General features: G+C 36.7%; 1 protein-coding gene across 1 annotated transcript; it reads right to left on the reverse strand.

Moving 5' to 3' along the window:
* Positions 1-105: 105 nt before the first annotated feature.
* LOC148912844 (neuropilin-1a-like) lies at positions 106-2045 on the reverse strand. The gene is made up of 3 exons (XM_089026318.1): positions 1819-2045; positions 509-819; positions 106-144 (listed from the first exon to the last, which is right to left on the reverse strand). The coding sequence occupies exons 1-3, from the start codon at positions 1922-1924 to the stop codon at positions 106-108; spliced, it is 456 nt and encodes a 151-aa protein (XP_088882444.1). The 5' UTR covers positions 1925-2045.
* Positions 2046-19837: the final 17792 nt, after the last annotated feature.

The following is a 19837-nucleotide window of genomic DNA, read 5'->3' on the forward strand; positions in this document are numbered from 1 at the left end:
TTTTTTGAAGTAGCCTAAAAAATTCCTACTCTCTCTTGACCTTTCCCTTGTATTTCGTTGGGTATAATCTTATTCTCGTGCTCCCTTGTTTCTATAATTGAATGCTTAACGTCCGAACTCTGGTCTAGTGTTTTCCAGTAATATCTAAAATAACGAAAAATAAAATAAAACGAAACGAAACGAAACGAAATTTAATTAGATAAAATAAAATGAAATAAGATAAAATAAGATAAAATAATTAAAAAAAACGTTGTAACAAGTTTATCAAAACTATTTTTTTGGGCATAATGTTATTTTGAAATTTGTAACTATTTTATCGGCATTTCCACGCGGCTTTCGTCCAAACATTTGGTGATATACGGAAAATAATGAAATGAGCACGGGAAGGTCCACAGTAATTTTTAAAAAAATATCCTCTGTATGATGATTAATGAAGATTCCTTCTGCTCTTTTACCTCCTCCTGCTAAAAGGAATTATTTAAATGGATGATACTGAGTTTTCAAATACCTTATCGATGCCATTCTCTTGATACGGCATCCAGTTTTTGTCGTTCATCGAAAGGCTGACCTTGTACTCTGTCACCCACTCTTCACCATTACCCCTACCTTGTGTAGTTACAGCACAGATGACATAAGGAAATCCAAGGTCAACCTGTAGGTAGTCGTTTGGATTGGTTGTTGTCTTTGGGGCCCAGCCAAAGCTAGCATTAAGTCTGCCATTAAAAGGGAGGCCAAAAGGATACGATGCGGACGATGCTGTGAAGCTGCTGTCAGGAATGATGTATTTGTTTTCAACGCCGATCGATGTGTTGGTGCAATCTGGTAAATAGAATAACATTCGCTGTTACCAAATCTTATCATTACATGTGTTTAGAATTGCAATTCACCAAACAATAGTTGTTTGAAATCGACTATGTTCGACGCGCCTGAATTAGGTACGACAAAAAATGAGTTCGGCCGTGCCGTGAGAGAGAGATATATATATATAATATAAGGTTAAGGAGGAAAAACTATTATTTTCCACTTGGATCCGTACGTGACATTTTATCCCTCTCGTGACTTTACAAATGGCAATGGTAAATCTAGAAACTTGAATGTGCAGCCAATCATGTCGCAAAAACATGTGATATCGGTCACTGCGTTACTGCCAACTTTGAAAGCGTTAAGACATATACAGTTTGTTATTATTCCAGCTACAGCTTATTGGAACTAGACAAGGTACCTAACATTTGGTCGAATCAAAATTTTAAAAGAATAGGTTGTTTGCAAGATGTTGATTTCGCGTGTGCAGAGTCGGTCCATTTAGTTTCCTTACTCAAGCATGAACAGAATGCTAGGGGGACAGGAAACGGTAAAAAAAATGCGTTTTAGTGAAATTTCGTCATTTCTTCTTTAACCCTACAATATTAACCGTTAGCCCTTTTGTTTTTGCCCTTTTAATTCTCTTCAATCGTTTTCAATATTTTCCATCAACTGATGGCAGTGATAATCAGTTTGCTATGTTTAAATACTTTAACTTGTAAACAAGCTTTGCAGTATTGGGTAAATGTTAGCCAACAACCTGTGGTATACTAAGACATTTCTATTGATTAGAATAAAAAGTTGTGTTTCGAGATTCTACAGCGATAACTTGAGGTATTCATGTCATTTGTTATTGGTCGTTAGAAATTTTTCGCTTTTGATAATCAAATATTAGCTCACACCCTATTTTTTACAAGCAAATTCGAGGCACGAATGTTCACACGCAATGCGAGACTAGTTTTTATTGAAACCAGGATTCAGGAATGGGAGCCAGTAATTTACTTATGTTATACTTACCAAGCTTGATCGAAACTCCTGGAGAGATGGAAACGAGTTTTAGCACTAATAGCAGCATGGTAAAAGCCTTTAAACGCAAGGCAAAATATAGAAACGGTGCAACCATGACGGCTTGCAGTGAAGACGAGAAAGTATAACTCGATATGTAATGACTTCAAGTTCGAACCACGAGTAGTAGCTCAGCGTCTGCCTTAAAGGATGGTTGGACCAGCTTTTATATATTTAATGGCGACACGGCTCAATTGTCATTAATTATCATATTAGTGGTACTACGAGCACCTTTTCTAAAGTTTTAAGGAAACGTAATTCCAATCGATGGCGTGACAAGCATTTACCGGAAGTTGGTTGATATCCGTGTGCATCAGTGAAGAAAAAATAATAAGTAATTGTCATAGCACATTGCATATGAACTAACTTTTAAGAAGGAGCTTACCTTTTCTTTGGATGGTTTTCTTTTGATTGTCTTTTCATTTTTATGCTATTTAATTGACATTAGTGGTACTACGAGCGCGTTTTGAAAAGTGTTAAGGAAACGTAATGCAAATCAATAGCGTGACAAGCATTTACCGGAAGCTGGCTCTCCTTTTATTATGGTTGATATCCTGCGTGTGCATGAAGAAACAAATAATATGTAAATGAAATAGCAGACTGCATATGAACTAACTCCATGTGGAATGGACTTTTGATGATTTTCTTATGTTTATTTGTTCTTTTTAATGCTATTTCATTTCATATCTCTTATCCTTTCTTCCTTTTCAAATCACTCCTTCCCTTTCCTTTCCTTTCCTGTTCCTTTTTAATTTATTTTTGGACTCTTCAATGGACTCTTATTAAATTTAACTTGGATGCAAAGCAAGCTTGAAATACGAAATAACTGACTCCATCAAATAAAAATTTAATTTAATCTCGTTTGTATTTTTATTTTTAAGACAATATCGAGAAGGATCTATTAAGCATGTAATTCATAATAATTACAAGTGTGGTTACGTATTTCCGGTCATTGACACTGCAAACAAATTGTACAGCTTCCTTGGGCGTGTCTTTGTTTTTCTAAGATAAAATGATCAATGATTAAAAGATAATGCTCTCAAACTTTTATGCTTTCTGCTAATTAACTCCGCTGCTTAGTGACTCAGATAAATACACAATAACTGGAACTCTTTACCTTGGGAGTAATGTTTTTCCATTTTGAAACCTCGTGTCCTTATCTTCAGAATAAGATACTTTGTGTTATTCATGTTCAACTCAAGCATTTTCTTATGCGCAACCAAATAAATGATACTCTAAAGAATACCACGTGGTCTGAAATGGGTAAACATTACGGTCAAGGTAAAGGTTTAATGATAGTAAATATTGAACCCGCTACAGTACAACGATTTTATAAGTCTAGCCAGTTTGAATAAACCTACATCCTATCGTTCTAGGAGGGGCGGATGCATCATTTCCCCGCTAATGTACACGCATACGAGTTTCAGTTAAGAGTTTCCTGACATGTCCACAAGAATTATTGCAATTTCGGTGTCGAGATACGTGGTGCAACTGATAATTAACTTGTAAATATGTTCAAAGAAAAACTAAGAAATAAAACTTGTTAACTTTACACGCACAAAAAGAAAGAAAGAAAGAAAGAAAGAAAGAAAGAAAGAAAGAAAGAAAGAAAGAAAGAAAGAAAGAAAGAAAGAAAGAAAGAAAGAAAGAAAGTGTAAGAATTTAAGTAAAACTTTTGCCCATGCTCCCAAAATATTGTGTTCTTTTTTACTTTAACTGTTGAATATCTTATTTAAAACAAAGGCATAGGAAAAAAAGAAAAGAGAAAAAAAAGAGGCATGCAGACACACACACAGAAAAGAGCACTCAATCAAATTAAGCAAACAAACAAACAATCAAATGAATGCATAGTGATAAAGAAAGAAAGAAAGAAAAAGAAAAAAAAAAAAAAAGGAAAGAAAAAAGAAACAGAGAGAGTGTATTAAAGTCCTATAAGACTATCACTTTGCATTTTCCAGGACTACGATTGACATTACTTATTCGCCCATGTATGTCAAGGTATAATCTTTTCGAATTAAAAAACCGTAAGACGAGAAGCCGCAGGTTTAATTACATCAAAATTACCCACATTAGATGTAATTTAGTCAGAACACTCATCATTACTTTACGATATTTTTTTCCTTTGCCTTGTGAACCCAGTTTGTTCGCTTTGCACATGGATGATTTTTGGTTGAGTTGTGGGATTTTTGCGTGACTTATTGGATATTAGCATATGTTCTCGCCTACACACTAATGATTCCGGCTTTCCGTCGTATGCCCACCAAGGTTAGTGAAACTAAGGATGCTTTTCCTACGCCGCATTTATATATGCGCATGTGCCAAATTTTGGCTTTGAAAGCTTTACCTTCATTTTGCAATTGGCTGCGTTTTATAATAATAAATTTAATCTTTAAAGAGGAAGGCTAGATCACAAAGTGGTTTTCAAAGTTAGTCCTAACAGGAAGAATTAAAAAATATATAAATAAAATAGATATTAATATATATGAATAAATACATAATTCCTAGTATTCCCTAATATAATATATACCGTATTAAGTTATAATATGACAGCAATAATGCTAAAAAACATCTAGTTAATTAATTTCTTTAAAGAGAGTTTTCTTGAATAGGTCCAATTCCTTAATATTGATGGTTTTCAACTATTCCCAATAGAATAAAATAACAAAAGACACGGCGGCCATGTTGGAGGATATAACAAAAGAATTCATTGACAATTCTTTTGTTAAGTTACTCCAACATGGCCGCCGTGAAAACCATCAATTTCTAATCCTTTCGGTAACGTTATTCCAGTCGTCAGCTGCTCTTGAGAACATGCTATATTGGCCCCATTTACGATTGCTCTTAAACTTGCAAATATTTGACCTTGTGTTACAGATACGATAGTCTTTGTTAAATTTGATATTAAAATCATAATCAATGTTATTGTTCTAGCATTTATGTAAGGATATGCAGCGATGGATTTTGCGTCTGTGTTCCAGCATCTTCCAATGGAGCATGCCCTAGGCTTTTATGCTTGAGCCGTAATATGGACGTTCCAGGATCTTTTTCGCAAATTTATTCTGGAGGACTTGAAGGTTCTGCATCAGAGTTGAGTTACCACGGTCCACAAGACTATAGGTCACAATAGGCAGTACCAAGGTATATTAGAATAACCTCCTAGCGTGAAGTGGCAGGAACATTTTAATTCGTCGAAATAAAGACAGTTTCCTGATGACTCTAATATATATGTTTTGAGCCATCGTGGAAGGATCACGAACGATCTACTTCTCTTTTATAGATATACGAGGAAGGCTATCAAAGAGATTCGACTGTCTATTCGCAGAACTTTGGAAGATTATATTTAATGGGTCTCGTAGATTACAGGATACTTAGGATCCAAGCATGGATATTTGTTCAAAAACCACCTACGTTCGTGCACCACTTCGAATATGATTTAAATTAATACTTACCGTTCAAGTCTAGTAGTGACATTTTGCAGGTTACAGTCTAAATTATTACAGTTCTCTATGTCCACGTATCAATGAAACATTATGATCTTATTGGTTGGATAATTAAAACATATTTGCTAGTTTTATCCATCCTTTTTTCGCTTTACTTTGATCAAAGTTCCCTCACGTGGGCGGAATTAGTTCCTCGATAAATCCGATATATACTTGTTATATGAATACAAACACTATAAGTGTGCAACATAAATACCACTAAATACTGCTAAATTATGCTAATCCTATTGTTTTCTATTGTTTAATTAGCACTATTTACTACTAAATAGTGCAAAGTGTTGCACACTTTTAGTGTTTGTACTCTAACAAACACGATCAGCGCAAAATTCAACTGATTTACAATGGATCTATCCTGAGGTCATGAATTACGATAATAATAATTGGTGCATTACTTTCGTAGATTTAGACAAAAAAAAAAAAAAAACAAAAAAAAAAACAAACAAACAAAAAAAAAAAAAGCTAAGAATGAAAAAATGAATAATTGTTTTCTAATTATAAGCTATTAAGTGTTGAGGCAGCTGCAAAAAGGAACTCAAAACATAATATTTAAAAAAATTCGGTCAAAGTATTTGTATTATCTAATTTCGCATTTCCTTATTTTAGTATCATTGTATAATGCTGTATAATATCTGTCCTAAAATAAAATATTTATGACAACAACAACAACAACAACAACAACAACAATCTAATTAATTCCTATTTTATTTTTACAAAACAAGTTCTTGCAATAGGCCTTTTGCAACAACAGTCCTTATAAATTATTCGTTTTTGTATTTAATTAATCCTGTGTTACATTCATAAGCTGAAACGTTGCCTTCTTTACTAATATCAAGGGGCTCTTTCCTTTTCTGGTGTTCATTTTGACACAACGTCTCTTTTTACGTGGGAAGGGTCACGTAACATATTGTTGCAAAAGGCCTATTAGTTGCATGTAATTTCCGTACTTATATATTTAATTAACCATATTAGTCTATTCTTTTCGCTGATTGGTGTGTTCCATTCCCAGTGTCAAGCACAACAAATTAGACTTTACTTTGAATTATCATAAAACAGAAACTCGAAAAAGGTGTTTGCAGTCGTGGTTCCGTCTACAAACGAAGTGGTTGCCTTTTCCTCTGGGGAACATGAGCGATACAAACCAGAATAGAACTCACGAGATTTCCAAGCAGGCATGTTACCTTCCTCTGAACCACGGAATACCTATTACCATTATCAATTTTGTGCTAGTTTTCGTTGGAACATTTGGGAATTTTCTCATTATCTTTGCCGTCTTGAATACTCATAAACTTCGGAATAGAATCTCAAATTTTCTAATCCTCAGTCTAGCAGTCACTGATTTAATCGTAACAATGTGCGCGCAGCCGTTACATGCAACTTCGGTAACTTTCAAGACCTTTCGGCACTACTGCGTTCTTGAGATAGACTTTGCCTACGACATTGCAGGTAATTTCTCCGTCTTTTGCTCGCTCTTCCACCTGGCTGCTATCAGCATCGACAGAGCGATGGTCGTGACGAAGCCACATCAACATCAAGCGCTCATGCGAAAGTACGGATTGAAAACCATGTTGTTTAGTTGTTGGGGAACAGCTTTTGTATTTGCCAGTATCCGTGTTCCTTTTCCTTCGACTCTCTCACTGTCCATCGCCTTGATTATTATTAGCTACATCATCATTGTGTTGTCGTACGTCGTCATCCTCTATCAAATCACGCGTGAGAAGGTAAAAAGCAACGATCCAGCAGCTGCTTTGTCCTCTACGTCTAACGATGCATTAATGGAAAAAAGAATTTCCGGAACTATTGCTATCGTGATATTCTTCTTCTCCTTGTGCTGGTTTCCTCTGCTTGGCTTTTATTTATCTGTTGGAAAAGGTGTTATTAGAGAACTTGGTGGCGTGAAGTATATGTGGATACGTACTGCAGTCCTCTCCAACTCATCCATGAACTTCATCGTCTATAGTTTTCGTATCGTACATTTCCGTGTTGCTTACCTTAGAACCATTAATAAAATCCTTAGAAGACCAAGAGAGGTTTTTGGAGGCTCCAAAGTCGCAGTCATTGGCGCAGTATCACAGGAAAGTAAAGATAACTATGTCCAAGAACTGCCAAGTAGGCTGAAAGTGAGTCGGGCTTACAGCGACCACGCGTAAATCCCAAGGATAACATATCCAAAAACGTGGCAAAGAAGTAGATGATGTTAGTGTGATGTACTAAGACTCAAGCGTATCCAATTCTGGTCGCATCTAAGCATTTATACAAAAAACAATTCCGGGGAAAAAATGAACTATATTCGTCGCTCGCTCGCTTCGCTTCAAGAAAGGGCAAGTCTATATTTCAAGAATTCTGTTGCCAAAAAACTTCGTTCGTACTCATATTGAGAAATAAACTATATTGAACAAAACCAAGGTGCTCTTTTTCAAATAATTAAAAAAAAAAAGCTTTAATCTTGCACGGATTTTTTATTGCGCAAACACGTCAAAACTTTTGTAAATAGTTAAAAAAAAAATTAAATTGCCAATATTGTATATCTATCTATCTGTCTATCACGCTGTTTCGAAGATTTCGAATGATCATATAAAACCTAGGACTCGTGGTCATATATTACTAGAACATGTATGTGGTACCATATTTTTTCTTGTTTTACAAAGGAATTAATTGTACACTAGCTAATTGAGAAATAAACACGAAATTCTCAGTAGAAAAATAAAAGATGGAGAAGAAGAAGAAGAAAGAGAAGAAGAAGAAGAAGAAGAAGAAGAAGAAGAAGAAAAGCGGAATTTTTGAAAAAGACGACAAAGAAGAAATACGATGTAATCATACACTTAATGTCTGATCTCGAGGGAATTAGTGAGTTTTGTTTTACCGAGAATCTCGATGTTTCCAGAAGCGATAAATATGTAAAAATATTGATGAGATAATTTACTTGAAAAGAACTTTATTTTAGCAAGCTATTTAAACATGAAAACTACGAAGACGACTACATATATGGTGTTGTATTTCGCTAACAAAAAAACAAGGAGAGTATCAACAGCATTTTTAGCCGTATTTTCAGTTTCCGAATCCTTTTTCTGAATAAAAAGTCTGTATTTCTTCTGTAGAAAGTCTGAAGATTTTCTGTTTTTGTCTGTTGGTTTGTGTGGTTGTTTTTTTTTGTTTTTTTTTTTGCTTCCAGCTTCATTCGTACTAATAATTCCAGAAAAATACCAGCTCCAGCTGTGTTATTTATGATTGGTGCAAAATATAATGCGACTAGCTTTTTCCACGCCTGTTCGCTCTAATGCCAATACTTCTTCGCTTCAATGAATATTCCTTTGCGGTTAATGAACAGCAAAAGGTGTATATCTACTTATTTCCCGGTCAGGGAGACGGGATACATTCAGATTTAGCCCGTGTCACGTGGTCATAGCATCTTTCTACCAATGAGAGTGTTCGTTATATCGGCAAAGTTTCGAATTCCTTCGCCTCCTCGATGTTCCCCGAGGTGAAGCCGAGGAGGAAACTGAAACATCGGACTCTCTCGGGAAAATATAGCTAAGTATTTCTCTTGTGACCAAACATTAAATGTTTAATGAACGCGTAGAGAAATTTGCCGATGATATTGAAGGAACAAAGATGACACATTAAACGATTTGTTGCTTGATTTGCGAGAGGAGAAGTTTAATTTCACCGCCTTAGAGACCGGATCAACTGAGTCAATAGAAGGAGATACGAGGGGCAGATATGAGGGTATTTTAAAGGCTTTTATTGTAAACAAAACATTGGCAAAGCGCAAAACACGGAAACAAGGGAAATTATCAGTTAACACAAGAAAACATTTAAAGTTAAGAAGCCGCAGATTTGCTTAAAAATACTTGAATGTTACAATGATGATATCATGAAATGAAGAAAAACGAAGATATGAGTCGCTGACAGACTATTAATTTAAGATACTAGCTGTCTGGATGAATAGAAATGCAACATTTTAGAGATAAGGGGAGTAGAAGACAAGAGAGAATAATTTGGTCATTTTATTGTTCCCTGCATACATCCATGTTTTAGACAGTAAGTAGCACCTACACAAACAGTTTAAACGTCGAACTTCACATGAGAAACGATGCATTAACAAGACAGTCTTCTTTAATGACTCGGCAAGTTCGACGTTTGACATTGGCCTTACTGACTTAATGGTCAAATCCGACTATATTCAATTGCAGAACTAATATTCCCTTGCAACGTACTTTCAAACAACATAGTTTATATTAGATTGAAATATAAAGCCTGCATGACTTGTGAGCTAGAAATGCGATCTTTCGTATCTCAGCCAGAAAACTTAAAAGTACAAAAAAATTCAGATCTCTGACTGACAGCATTTAAAAAAATAGATATACAATATTAAATAAAAAAAGCGTTGTTGGTAGGTAATTTGAAATGGACGATCTAAGCATATACAGAGTTTTTGTGCTTACATACGTATTCATATGTTTTCTGCCTAAAATACCAAAAATTACATTTCGAACTCAAAAGGTCATACTTCATAGTCTAGACTGTTCGGTTGTGAATATATTACAATTTCAGATCTGCGACCGATATTTTTTTAAACAGGTGTGTACACTACTCTTTAAATTTAAGGTAAAACGATGTTCGTACTGATCATTTTCCACCTATGTGACTGTTGTTTACTGCAGGGATGTGATTCGGAATCTTCTACTCTTCATTCAAATTTTTATCTATTCACCGAAGAACTTGGAAACTGTGACAACTGTTCGAACAAACTTTAAACAAAACAATTTCTAATTACAAGTAAGCCATAGGAATTGGTATGACAGCTGAGCCATCTAATGTTCTAAGGAAATCCCCATAATTGATATTTCCGTCTTTCCCTCAGCATGTCGGATACTTCATGTCGGATACTTCCAGAAGGTTCCATAAGTGTGGGTCTAAAGCTCACTTGACTACAAATAATTCAAAAATCTAATTCTTTTAGATATTTATTACGATCTTTGCTCCACATCTGTTTCGCTCAATTATCGCTATGCTTATGCAGCAACTAGGGAAGGGGTTGGATCGGAGGATTTGTGGGAAGATCCCATGGTTTTTAGGCGACTAGAGGGTGTCCATTGACAAGTATTAAATCAGGGGGGAGTTAACAAAAATAAAAAAGTAGCAACTTTCTGCCTTGTTTTAATGATGTAACATTTATTATCTTAAGTTTCAAACCATCTAAAAACCCTTTATGATAAATGAAACCGCCTTTAGGCGATCTCGTGGATACTAGATGAAATTTTCAAAGATTGGGTTCCCTGTGCCTTTCTTATGCTTTTTGACATTCGAAGGAGTTCGCTGTAAAAGAGTTCATTTGATAACAGCTGGACTTGGGGCCAGTTTGGCGCCAAATGATTTCAGTTTTAGTTTAAAGATGATTCATGCATAATTTATATATCTTTAGTCCATTTTTTGATGGAATTGGTTTTGCTTCCTAAAGGTCTGACAAACAAAAGAACGTTGACCATAAATTACTTCAGTTTTTAATTTGTTGAAGCCGATGAGAGAATAACTCGGTTACACCTTCAAATATCGATAAAATATTATAAGGAAAAAAATCCGGCGTACTTTTGATAATCAATAGTTCATACCAAGAGTTGTTTTTGCAGCTCAATTTTGATGCAGTGCGCATGCGTATTACTTGTAGATTATAACGGTGAAGCAACTTGTCACGGATCTCACACGTCAAGGAATGTTTTAATGAAATACTTGTTATCTTCCATCATACTTTCCGCACTCTGGATTCCCTTCATAGCGTACAAGTCTTTTCAGACTACGTGTCATTCCCTTGTGAATAAAATTCTTTGTTTGAGTCCATATCCATATTCATGTGTCTTCTCATGTGAAACCGAGCGCAAACATTAAACAAAGAAATGATACTCTAGGGAATGACACGTGGTCTGAAATGGGAAAACATTACGTCAAAGCCGAGGAGGTCTATTCAATGAGTGTATAGACTAATTTTGAGTCGCTCTGTCTTCTTGGCGGGGCATATTAAAGGAAGAAAAAAATTCATATACTGAAGGCTTTCTTTCTTTCAGAAAGTCAAAAAAGAAGCGTAGCTACAGCATTTTCAAAATAGGTTACTGTAGATCTGCAGTTAGCATTAGCCGTCATTCCAGCGTCATTCATAAACGCATCCCAAATGGTAAGGAGTGAGACTCTAAGACTAATGTACAAAGAAACGAGTACTTTAGGCCTGAAGCTAGCTTGGTTGGTCACTGAAAAGTGCGGTTCAGAGTTGCAGAATGCTCTTATTGTCACGTAGGCCTAGGGAAAGTGGGGGAGTGATATTTTTCCTAGAGGACACAAAGATTTCCACTGCTGGGCCAGACACTCTTTAGTATGGGTTTATTTTGCTGTCTTGTACAACGTAGAGTTTGCTAACTTGACTAACTGCGACTGACTGTAGGATAACTGCAACTGCAACCGCACTACGATTGACTGCTTCAACTACAGAATAACTAAGGATTGCAACTAAGGACTAACTAGTAACCCTGAGTGAGCTCGTATTTAAGGACTAAGCTAGAGTAATACGTCACATAACTGGTTTGTACTAGGTCAAACTAGATTGAACCAGTTAGGCCACGTATGACGTAAGAGCTTGAAACAGGTTTTGACTTAAGAAAAAAATACGGGCACTCAGTTCTAGGAGCTGACCCAGCAAACCCATCGATGTTGCTCGCTAGCTTAACTCATAGAGAACAGATTATACTAAAAGTATTTTAAAGTTACAAATAAGATAATTCTGAACAAGAAATCAGAAGAAGGCTTAGGAAGTGTTTGTTTGTACAGCAAACAACCCTGCTCTTTTCCAGTTCGCATGTACAAAATTGTGCATGACCAAAACTTGTTTTTACTGGAAAAGTACATTAGATTTGCAGATGTTGCTTACTACAAAAAGTACTTCCTAAATAAAACAGGAAGGCCTTGTCAATGAACAAACATCCTTGACCCTCAGGTTAATGAACAAGTAATGATATTTTTCCATTCTACATATTATTCCCCCCTTCGAGAATATTCGCCCTCGAATGTCACGAAGAGAAGATAAAACTACAATTAGAATAGACCTTATTCGTGGTATGACAATGTTTTCCCAATTCAGCGTGACGAATCTCCAGGGGATTCATTTTCTTTTGTTTTTATTCTTCGAAAAATTCATGAGTATCCCAAAGGATACGAAAGGAATAAGGATAATATCCCGACGAGTTGCAAAACAATAGCTGTTCATTCCCCCAGAGGTTTGTCACGCTGAATTGGGAAAACATCGTCACACCACGAATAAGGTCTATTAGGTGTACACTGAGCAGTACTCGCTTAGCTTGACCAAGCTATATAAATGGACTGATGCAGATAGTCTACATGCCAGGGGTCTACAAAATATAGAACAAGAATATTAAATAGTTTTATAATCTCTAATCTACTAAAAATCATAAGAAGGAAAATCTGATTATTTCTTAACATGAAGAGTTAAGAGTTTCTAACATGAAGAGAGAGAAGAAGCGGTTCTCGACCTAAAATTTGGTAGAACCAATTCAAGATAACCATAAAGAAGTGCGAAAAGAATAGCCACGCATATATTCTTTTTTAGAATGCAAGGAAAAACATATGCTAGCTACTTACAGGTGTAGTTAGCGTTATTTAGTTTTTTTGTTGTTGTTGTAAAGGAGTGGTTTCTTGATTATCTAAAATATGTGAGCCTTAGTGAACGACCGTTCAGCGGCTGGTTATTACAAGCCAGCTTGTTAGTGAACGACTTAACAACTAAAACTAGTTGAACTGTTGTCTCCCGCCTCAAAAGTGATCTACCGACGATTGATCATACCAGTCAAGTCCGGTTACCTTCTTATCCTTTTTTTTTTTTTTTTTTTTTTTTTTTTTTTTTTTTTTTTTTTTGTTATCTGAAGATCTGAAGCCTTGCTTCGTCAAAAAAAAAAAAAAAAAAAAAAAAAAAAAAATCTTCTCTCTCTTCGGTATGATTTGTTACATACCAAGTGTCGATGAACACAAAGCAATGATTTAATTATAATAATTATTTGATTAAAATACTTAATCTTAATACGTACTTAATACGTACATTTCCAGTGAAATCTCTTCCGGTTTTGTTATTCACCGGTAAATAAATGTGATATTGCCCGCTCTAAAAGCAGCTGTGTGTAAACTGTGAAATTTGATGATTACATCAGATGGCACCCTCTTGGCCAATGCAAAGAGAGAGAAAATGAACTTTGACACTTGGTATATAATAATCACGAACTAAAATGAAAATTTCATTTTCAGAAGAGAAAATATGTACTAGTCGCCCCCCATCCCCAGCCCCACCACCTCCCCCTACGACAAAAAATTCCGCCTTGAAAATCCTTCATTTATCATGTGGGTAAATAAATGGAGTCAGTTGGATTTACTTAGCAATCTCGCAGTACAGTCCACGATACTTTGATTTTGAACGTCTAGGACATGACGTACATTCACGGCTATGAACAGACTTTCTGTACTTGTTGCCGTTACAGCAGGATTGGGATGATCTTAAGAAGAGATATTCTTTGAACCTTCGCTTTCTTCCACCTCTTGGCGGTATTCGTAGCTTTGCTTTTCCTCTGATCAGCAAATTTGTTGCCGGGGCTGGTGCATCCCATTTTAGCTGCTTTGAGCCTTGATGGATGATGAGGTGAATTTTCCAAGTCGATACGACTGTAGGTAGAAGGCTTTGGGAAGCAATCTTCTTGGATCTGTCACATATCTTTGGAAGATTGTTGCAAAGGCTGTAAGGATTTTCTATCTCAAGAGGACAGAGATTGTATCCCTCATCATAGACAGTAAGGTACTTGTTGTGTGAACTCGGGAGGATGTAGTCGATTTTTCGGTCTGGCTTCGTTGCTAAAAAGGAACTTCCAGCAACAGAAGAGATCTCCACTTGTGTTGTTGCGAGCTTTCTTTCAGCAATGAATTTTTCATTTGGAGGAAAGAAAACTTCCAAGTCCTCTAGGAAAGGAATTGCCTCTTGTCCAGCAAGGACCCAGTGGTAATGTTGAAGCCAAGTACGATTTGTCGGAATCTTAAATACAACATCCTCTCCTCTTCCTAAAGCAGCTAAGTCTATGTAACCAGTATCGCCTGGAAATGATGCACGGGTTGGAATGAAAACTTCTCTTTCGACTTCGGTAAACGGCGAAGTATCTTTATAGGCGATGAGAGTGTCCAGCCCATGTTTAAGGAAACCGTTTTTGGCCTTGGTACATACACTTACTGGCTGGCCTCGGTTTTTGTACTCCAGAACATCGCAATATAGATTTGCTACAGACTGTAATTTTCCCTGCATTAGAAAATACGCCACTATTAACTCGCTAACATTTAAAACATCACCTATTCCTTTGATTTCCTTAGCAAGTCTCTGTTTAATGTTCCCTTGTATAATTGCAGTAGCAGAATCAACCAATTGAAATTGAAAATCAAAGATGTCTTCTCTTAGGGTGAAAAACTGAGCCATAACACCTTCAAGTCTTTCGCATAGAAGTTCCGATCCTGCAATTGATTTGGGAACTGCTCCGCCTACCCCAACATCTCCTTCTAGAAGAGTGCAAGCTGCCTCCTTAAATGCAGACCAAAAAGCATTGTTTTTTGCAATATCGGATCGAGATACTTTTGGAGAGTATTTTTTATATTCCTCAATAAACCTTGCAGCATCTTGACCAATGCTTGAAGACTTGCCATGTCTTATTTTGCTAACGACGTTTTCAAGAGAGGAAAGTTGAATCGCGTTTTGATTAAAATCACGGAATAGCTTCAACGAATCTTTCGTAAGTTCATTGAGGGATTTTATTAGCGCTGTTCCTTTTACAACTTGCGAGGTTGCGTCCGCAACCTCTCCTGCCGTCTCTAGCACCGCAGCAGTATCTGGACCATTAAAAAGGAGTTTTAAAGGATTTGATTCTTGAGCCACGAGTACTGTTAGTTGTGTCGCTTTCTCTGCCAGATTCGTGCTCAGTAGAGCCATCATTAATTTCATGATTCTTTCGAGCTTTTTTTCCAGTTCCCTTTGGACATCTGACATTTGTACTTCATACTTGTCGAGTTCTCCTTTTACAAAGGCAACATCAGCATTTGCTATGCTTTCTTCAAATTTAGCAGCTCCTTGAAAATACCTGGAGATTCCTGAGACAGAATGTTTCAAGTTCTCGTCTAGAGCTTTAATTGACCTCATAACGTTTATGTGTCTCATTTCATCTTTTTGCATCTCTATCATTTTTGCGTGGTCCATTTTAGCGTACAAGCGAAGGTCTTTAACAAGTCGCGTTTTTTTGTTACGTTGAACTGCACTTTTCAAAATGTGATAGCTGTTATATATATTTGCATATTTGCAAGCCTTGTTAAACCTCAGTCGGGTACATGCAGGTTCGGCAGTTTCGAAGTCTTTATAGTTATCTTCCACTACAGAGACCGCAATTTCAATATCCTTAAAACCTTTCTTACGCTGAAAATCACCAATGATTTTTTTCCAGGTTGTTTGGAAATAATTTGGAAGATTTTTGGCGTAGATCGTAAGAATAGCGGCTTCGTCGAGAACATGGTCAAAATTTGCATAGTTGCAGCCGTTAGATGAGCAGCTTTGAGGACACAGTTTTTGTAGGATCATGTAATCAACTTCATGCCAAAAAATTCCAGTCATTATTGGTAAAGCTTTCCCAACGTTGCATTGGTTACCTTTCTTTGTACAGCCTTTTTTAAGATTGTCCTCGTGCCCGTAAATACGTTGAGGAGGAATCTTTTCTGTTATTTTTTGGTAATGATGGATAAATTGTGTTTTTTCTCGGAAATTCGGCTTGCCAAATGAACCATACCTCGGAAGGCCAAACCTGTTATTCGTCTTTTCATACCGTACTTTAGTTCGAGGTAGAGACCAACCACTAAAGGTAGAGTATGGTTTTCCCTTCTTTGTACATGACAAGCTATTCTCGCAAACCAGTGCTGATGAAATGTTTCTCAAGGACAAACGACTTGGACAAATGGATGACAAAGGAATAACGTGATGTCGGTCACCAGGAGCTAGCAAAACATTTATTTCAGTTTTCATTTTGCTCCAAAACGTTTTGATTTGACCATATTCCTTTGCCAAGGTATAACTCTTGTACAATGTTTCAGGCAATAAAATGGATGAAATGCTGTCTTTCAGATTCTGTAAAAGTTCTTTGCTATCGGCCCCTGACAGGGATGCGCTCATAAATTTCTTGACGTTCAGTTGTAGATCTTCCAATGCTTGGATATATCTTTGGAGTCCATCATATTGATCGACGTTTTTCTTTATGGATACCAAGGCCTCCACCATCTCCTTTCTCGAGTTTAGAAGCAAGGAGAGAGTCTTGGTAAAGTTTTCTGCTTGACATTGGACATCAGGACTGGCCAGCAGCACCAGCGTTAGCATCAAAGTAGTTAACTTGATGCAAGACATTGCTGCTTCCCAAAGTAGCTAAGGTTCCTAAATTATAATAAATAAATTGCGCATAAATTGAGAATTGTTTCTTTTACTTGTGTGATTTTATTTCAAACATTTGAAAGAAAGAAAATAATTAAATATTTTATCTTGCTATTGTACAAGTTCGATGTAGAAGAAATGAAAAAGAACAAGAAAAAATCTACGATTAACACAAATGCTAAGAATTCAGGTCAATTTTCGAGCTTTCAAGTGTGCATCATTTGCGCGAAAAACCACTCTCACTATTACTATTCCTATTCCTATTTCTATTCCTATTCCTATTTCTATTCCTATTCCTATTTCTATTCCTATTCCTATTCCTATTCCTATTTCTATTCTCATCCTCATCCTCATCCTCATCCTCATCCTCATCCTCATCCTCATCCCTCCCATCCCCATCCCCATCCCCATCCCCATCCCCATCCCCATCCCCATCCCCATCCCCATCCCCATCCCCATCCCCATCCCCATCCCCATCCCCATCCCCATCCCCATCCCCATCCCCATCCCCATCCCCATCCCCATCCTCCTCCTCCTCCTCCTCATCCTCATCCTCATCCTCATCCTTAAGAATATCATCGATCACTGAGAGTTAAACAATAATGATTTGGCAAGTTTACCTTTGATCCCGCTGAATAAAATTTTAACTTAGATTAAATCCTAAACAAATGCTTCAACCGAAAGAACAGGAAACTTAAAATATCAAGTAAACCCATAAAAACATACATAAAACTAGATTCCTGTCAACAAAGTTCTCAGAATTCAAAGGAAGAGGCCGATTAAAGTGGCGTTTTGACAGATTAAGTTCCAGAACAAGATGATTGCGCTAAATTATTTCCAGCGATGCCGTTCAGTCCCATTTGGAGCTGTTGTACACATTTGGGACTACTTAAGTGGTCTTTCCGAGACCCATTTACAAAAAAAATTTATCCAGACGCCGGTGCTCTTTCTAAAGTTCACGTTTTCGCTTGAACTTTTCAGTTTTTTGTTGTTTCTTCGTCTGCCAATGCAAAACATGAAGCCATATTGGCTTGCAAAACAATCATCAGTGGATAATGATCACAAAGCTAACTTAGTTATACAGTCAATTCAAGCCTACGCGACTAGACCGAAAGGAATATGGGTAAAAATCACTGAAGCGGTTAAATATTCGTTCTGAATTAATTGTTCCCGCTAGTAATAAGATAATAATGGCGAGAAACAATCCATCAAATGCATGTCTTCGGGTTTAGGGAAAGAAAAACAGTAGTTATGATTCAGTTCACAATTCCGAAAATATGAAAGCATTTAAAAAACGTTTCCTTCAACGCTTCCCGCTCGCCTACGAAGGTTCGTGTTTTAAACCAGGCATAGCAAGTCGAACTTTCTCATATGTGGTAACTCAAACATTTAGCCTTTTACAAAAAAAGGGCTCAAGCTTACCCCCCCTAGATTCCATTAATGGTTTCATTATTCGAAAATTGAAATTTCTCAAAACACGAACACTCGGGATTCCTAAATAATAACCGATTCAAAACTCGAATTCTGATTGAATTATGGTGTTTCTACTTATATGGAATAATCCAATCACAATTCGAGTTTTGAATCGGTATTTTTTCCCAATCCTGAGTCTTCGTATTCTCGGAAAGAAGCAAGACTAATCTTTACAATTGGGATTCCTGTGTGCTATATGCTAGAAAAATCTCGATTTGTGGTTGTCGAGATGATTCTCGGAGTATGCAGTGTGTTTGTTCAGCGCGTTTTATGACGAATTTGTGGAACGTTGATTTACGTTGGACGATTTTTTTTTACCGAGGTTCGCTTCTTAAGGACAAAATAAGCCTTCTTTTTGGTACTCTAATTATGTCAAACACAAGCTTATTTATTGCTGGAAGCATTCATCAAGGTCATAAACGATTTAATGACATTTTCCGCGGAAGACAATGTTCTTTCATGAGTATTTCTGCGCTATTTCTATTATGTACTCAGACTGCCAATTGATGGTTTTCAACCATTCCCAAGAGAATTAAATAACAAAAGACGCGGCGGGCATGTTGGAGGATATAACAAAAGAATTCATTGAAAATTCTTTTATGTTAAAGTCCTCCAACATGGCCGTCGTGAAAACCATCAATAGAACACTGGTCTGCCGCCACCGTAGATCAGTAAATGGTACTGCTGAGGAATATTTATGCTCTCTTTCACTTGAATTGAATAGAGAAAGACAATTAATGTCACAAAAGAAAAAGATCAGAGGAAACTGATGTTACATACCATGAACATCTTTTGATATTATCTTATAAAAAGTGGCTGTCGGCAAATAAATTGAGCCTCAATATAGCAAAGACCGAATTTATGCTTATTGGTTCCAATCCCAAATTGAATAGCCTCCATGAGCAACCTAGCGTTACAATTGGGGATGAACCAATCAAGAGAGTCTATGACTCAAAGACCCTTGGTGTGCGAATTGATAATTCCCTCACGTGGGATAAGCATACCGATGATATTACCAAAAAAGCCTCGTGTGCAATAGGCGCTATGAAGAGGCTCAAAGACTTTGCTGACCGTAGCTAACTCATTTCTGTATTTAATGGTCTAGTTCAACCCCACTTTAGCTACTGCTGTGAAGTTTGGGATTCGCCTGGGAAGGGTCTTGCCCAAAGACTGCAACGTCTACAAAATAGATGCGCTAGATTGATCACGAACTGCAAGAACGAAGCAGGTTAATCAGAGATCGCAATGCGCAAACTGGGCTGGACCACCCTTGCGGAAGAAAGAGACCAAGTAAAAGCTAAATTAATGTTTAAAGCGTCGAATGGCATAGCACCAACAAGGTTACAACGACTTTTCAAGGATTCACATGCCTCGAGCAGTAACTACAGGTTGAGAAAAACAACAAACAAATTTTTTCTTCCTTCTGTACCCAAAACGGAATTCTTGAAAAACAGTTGTAGTTATAGTGGTGCTAAGCTATGGATGCACTACCAGAGGAAATACGAAGCTG

This window comes from Actinia tenebrosa, unplaced genomic scaffold (assembly GCF_029948245.1).
Source record: "Actinia tenebrosa isolate PJP-AT-01 unplaced genomic scaffold, QUT_ActTen_1.0 PGA_scaffold10__47_contigs__length_13832649, whole genome shotgun sequence".
Classification (NCBI taxonomy): domain Eukaryota; kingdom Metazoa; phylum Cnidaria; class Anthozoa; order Actiniaria; family Actiniidae; genus Actinia; species Actinia tenebrosa.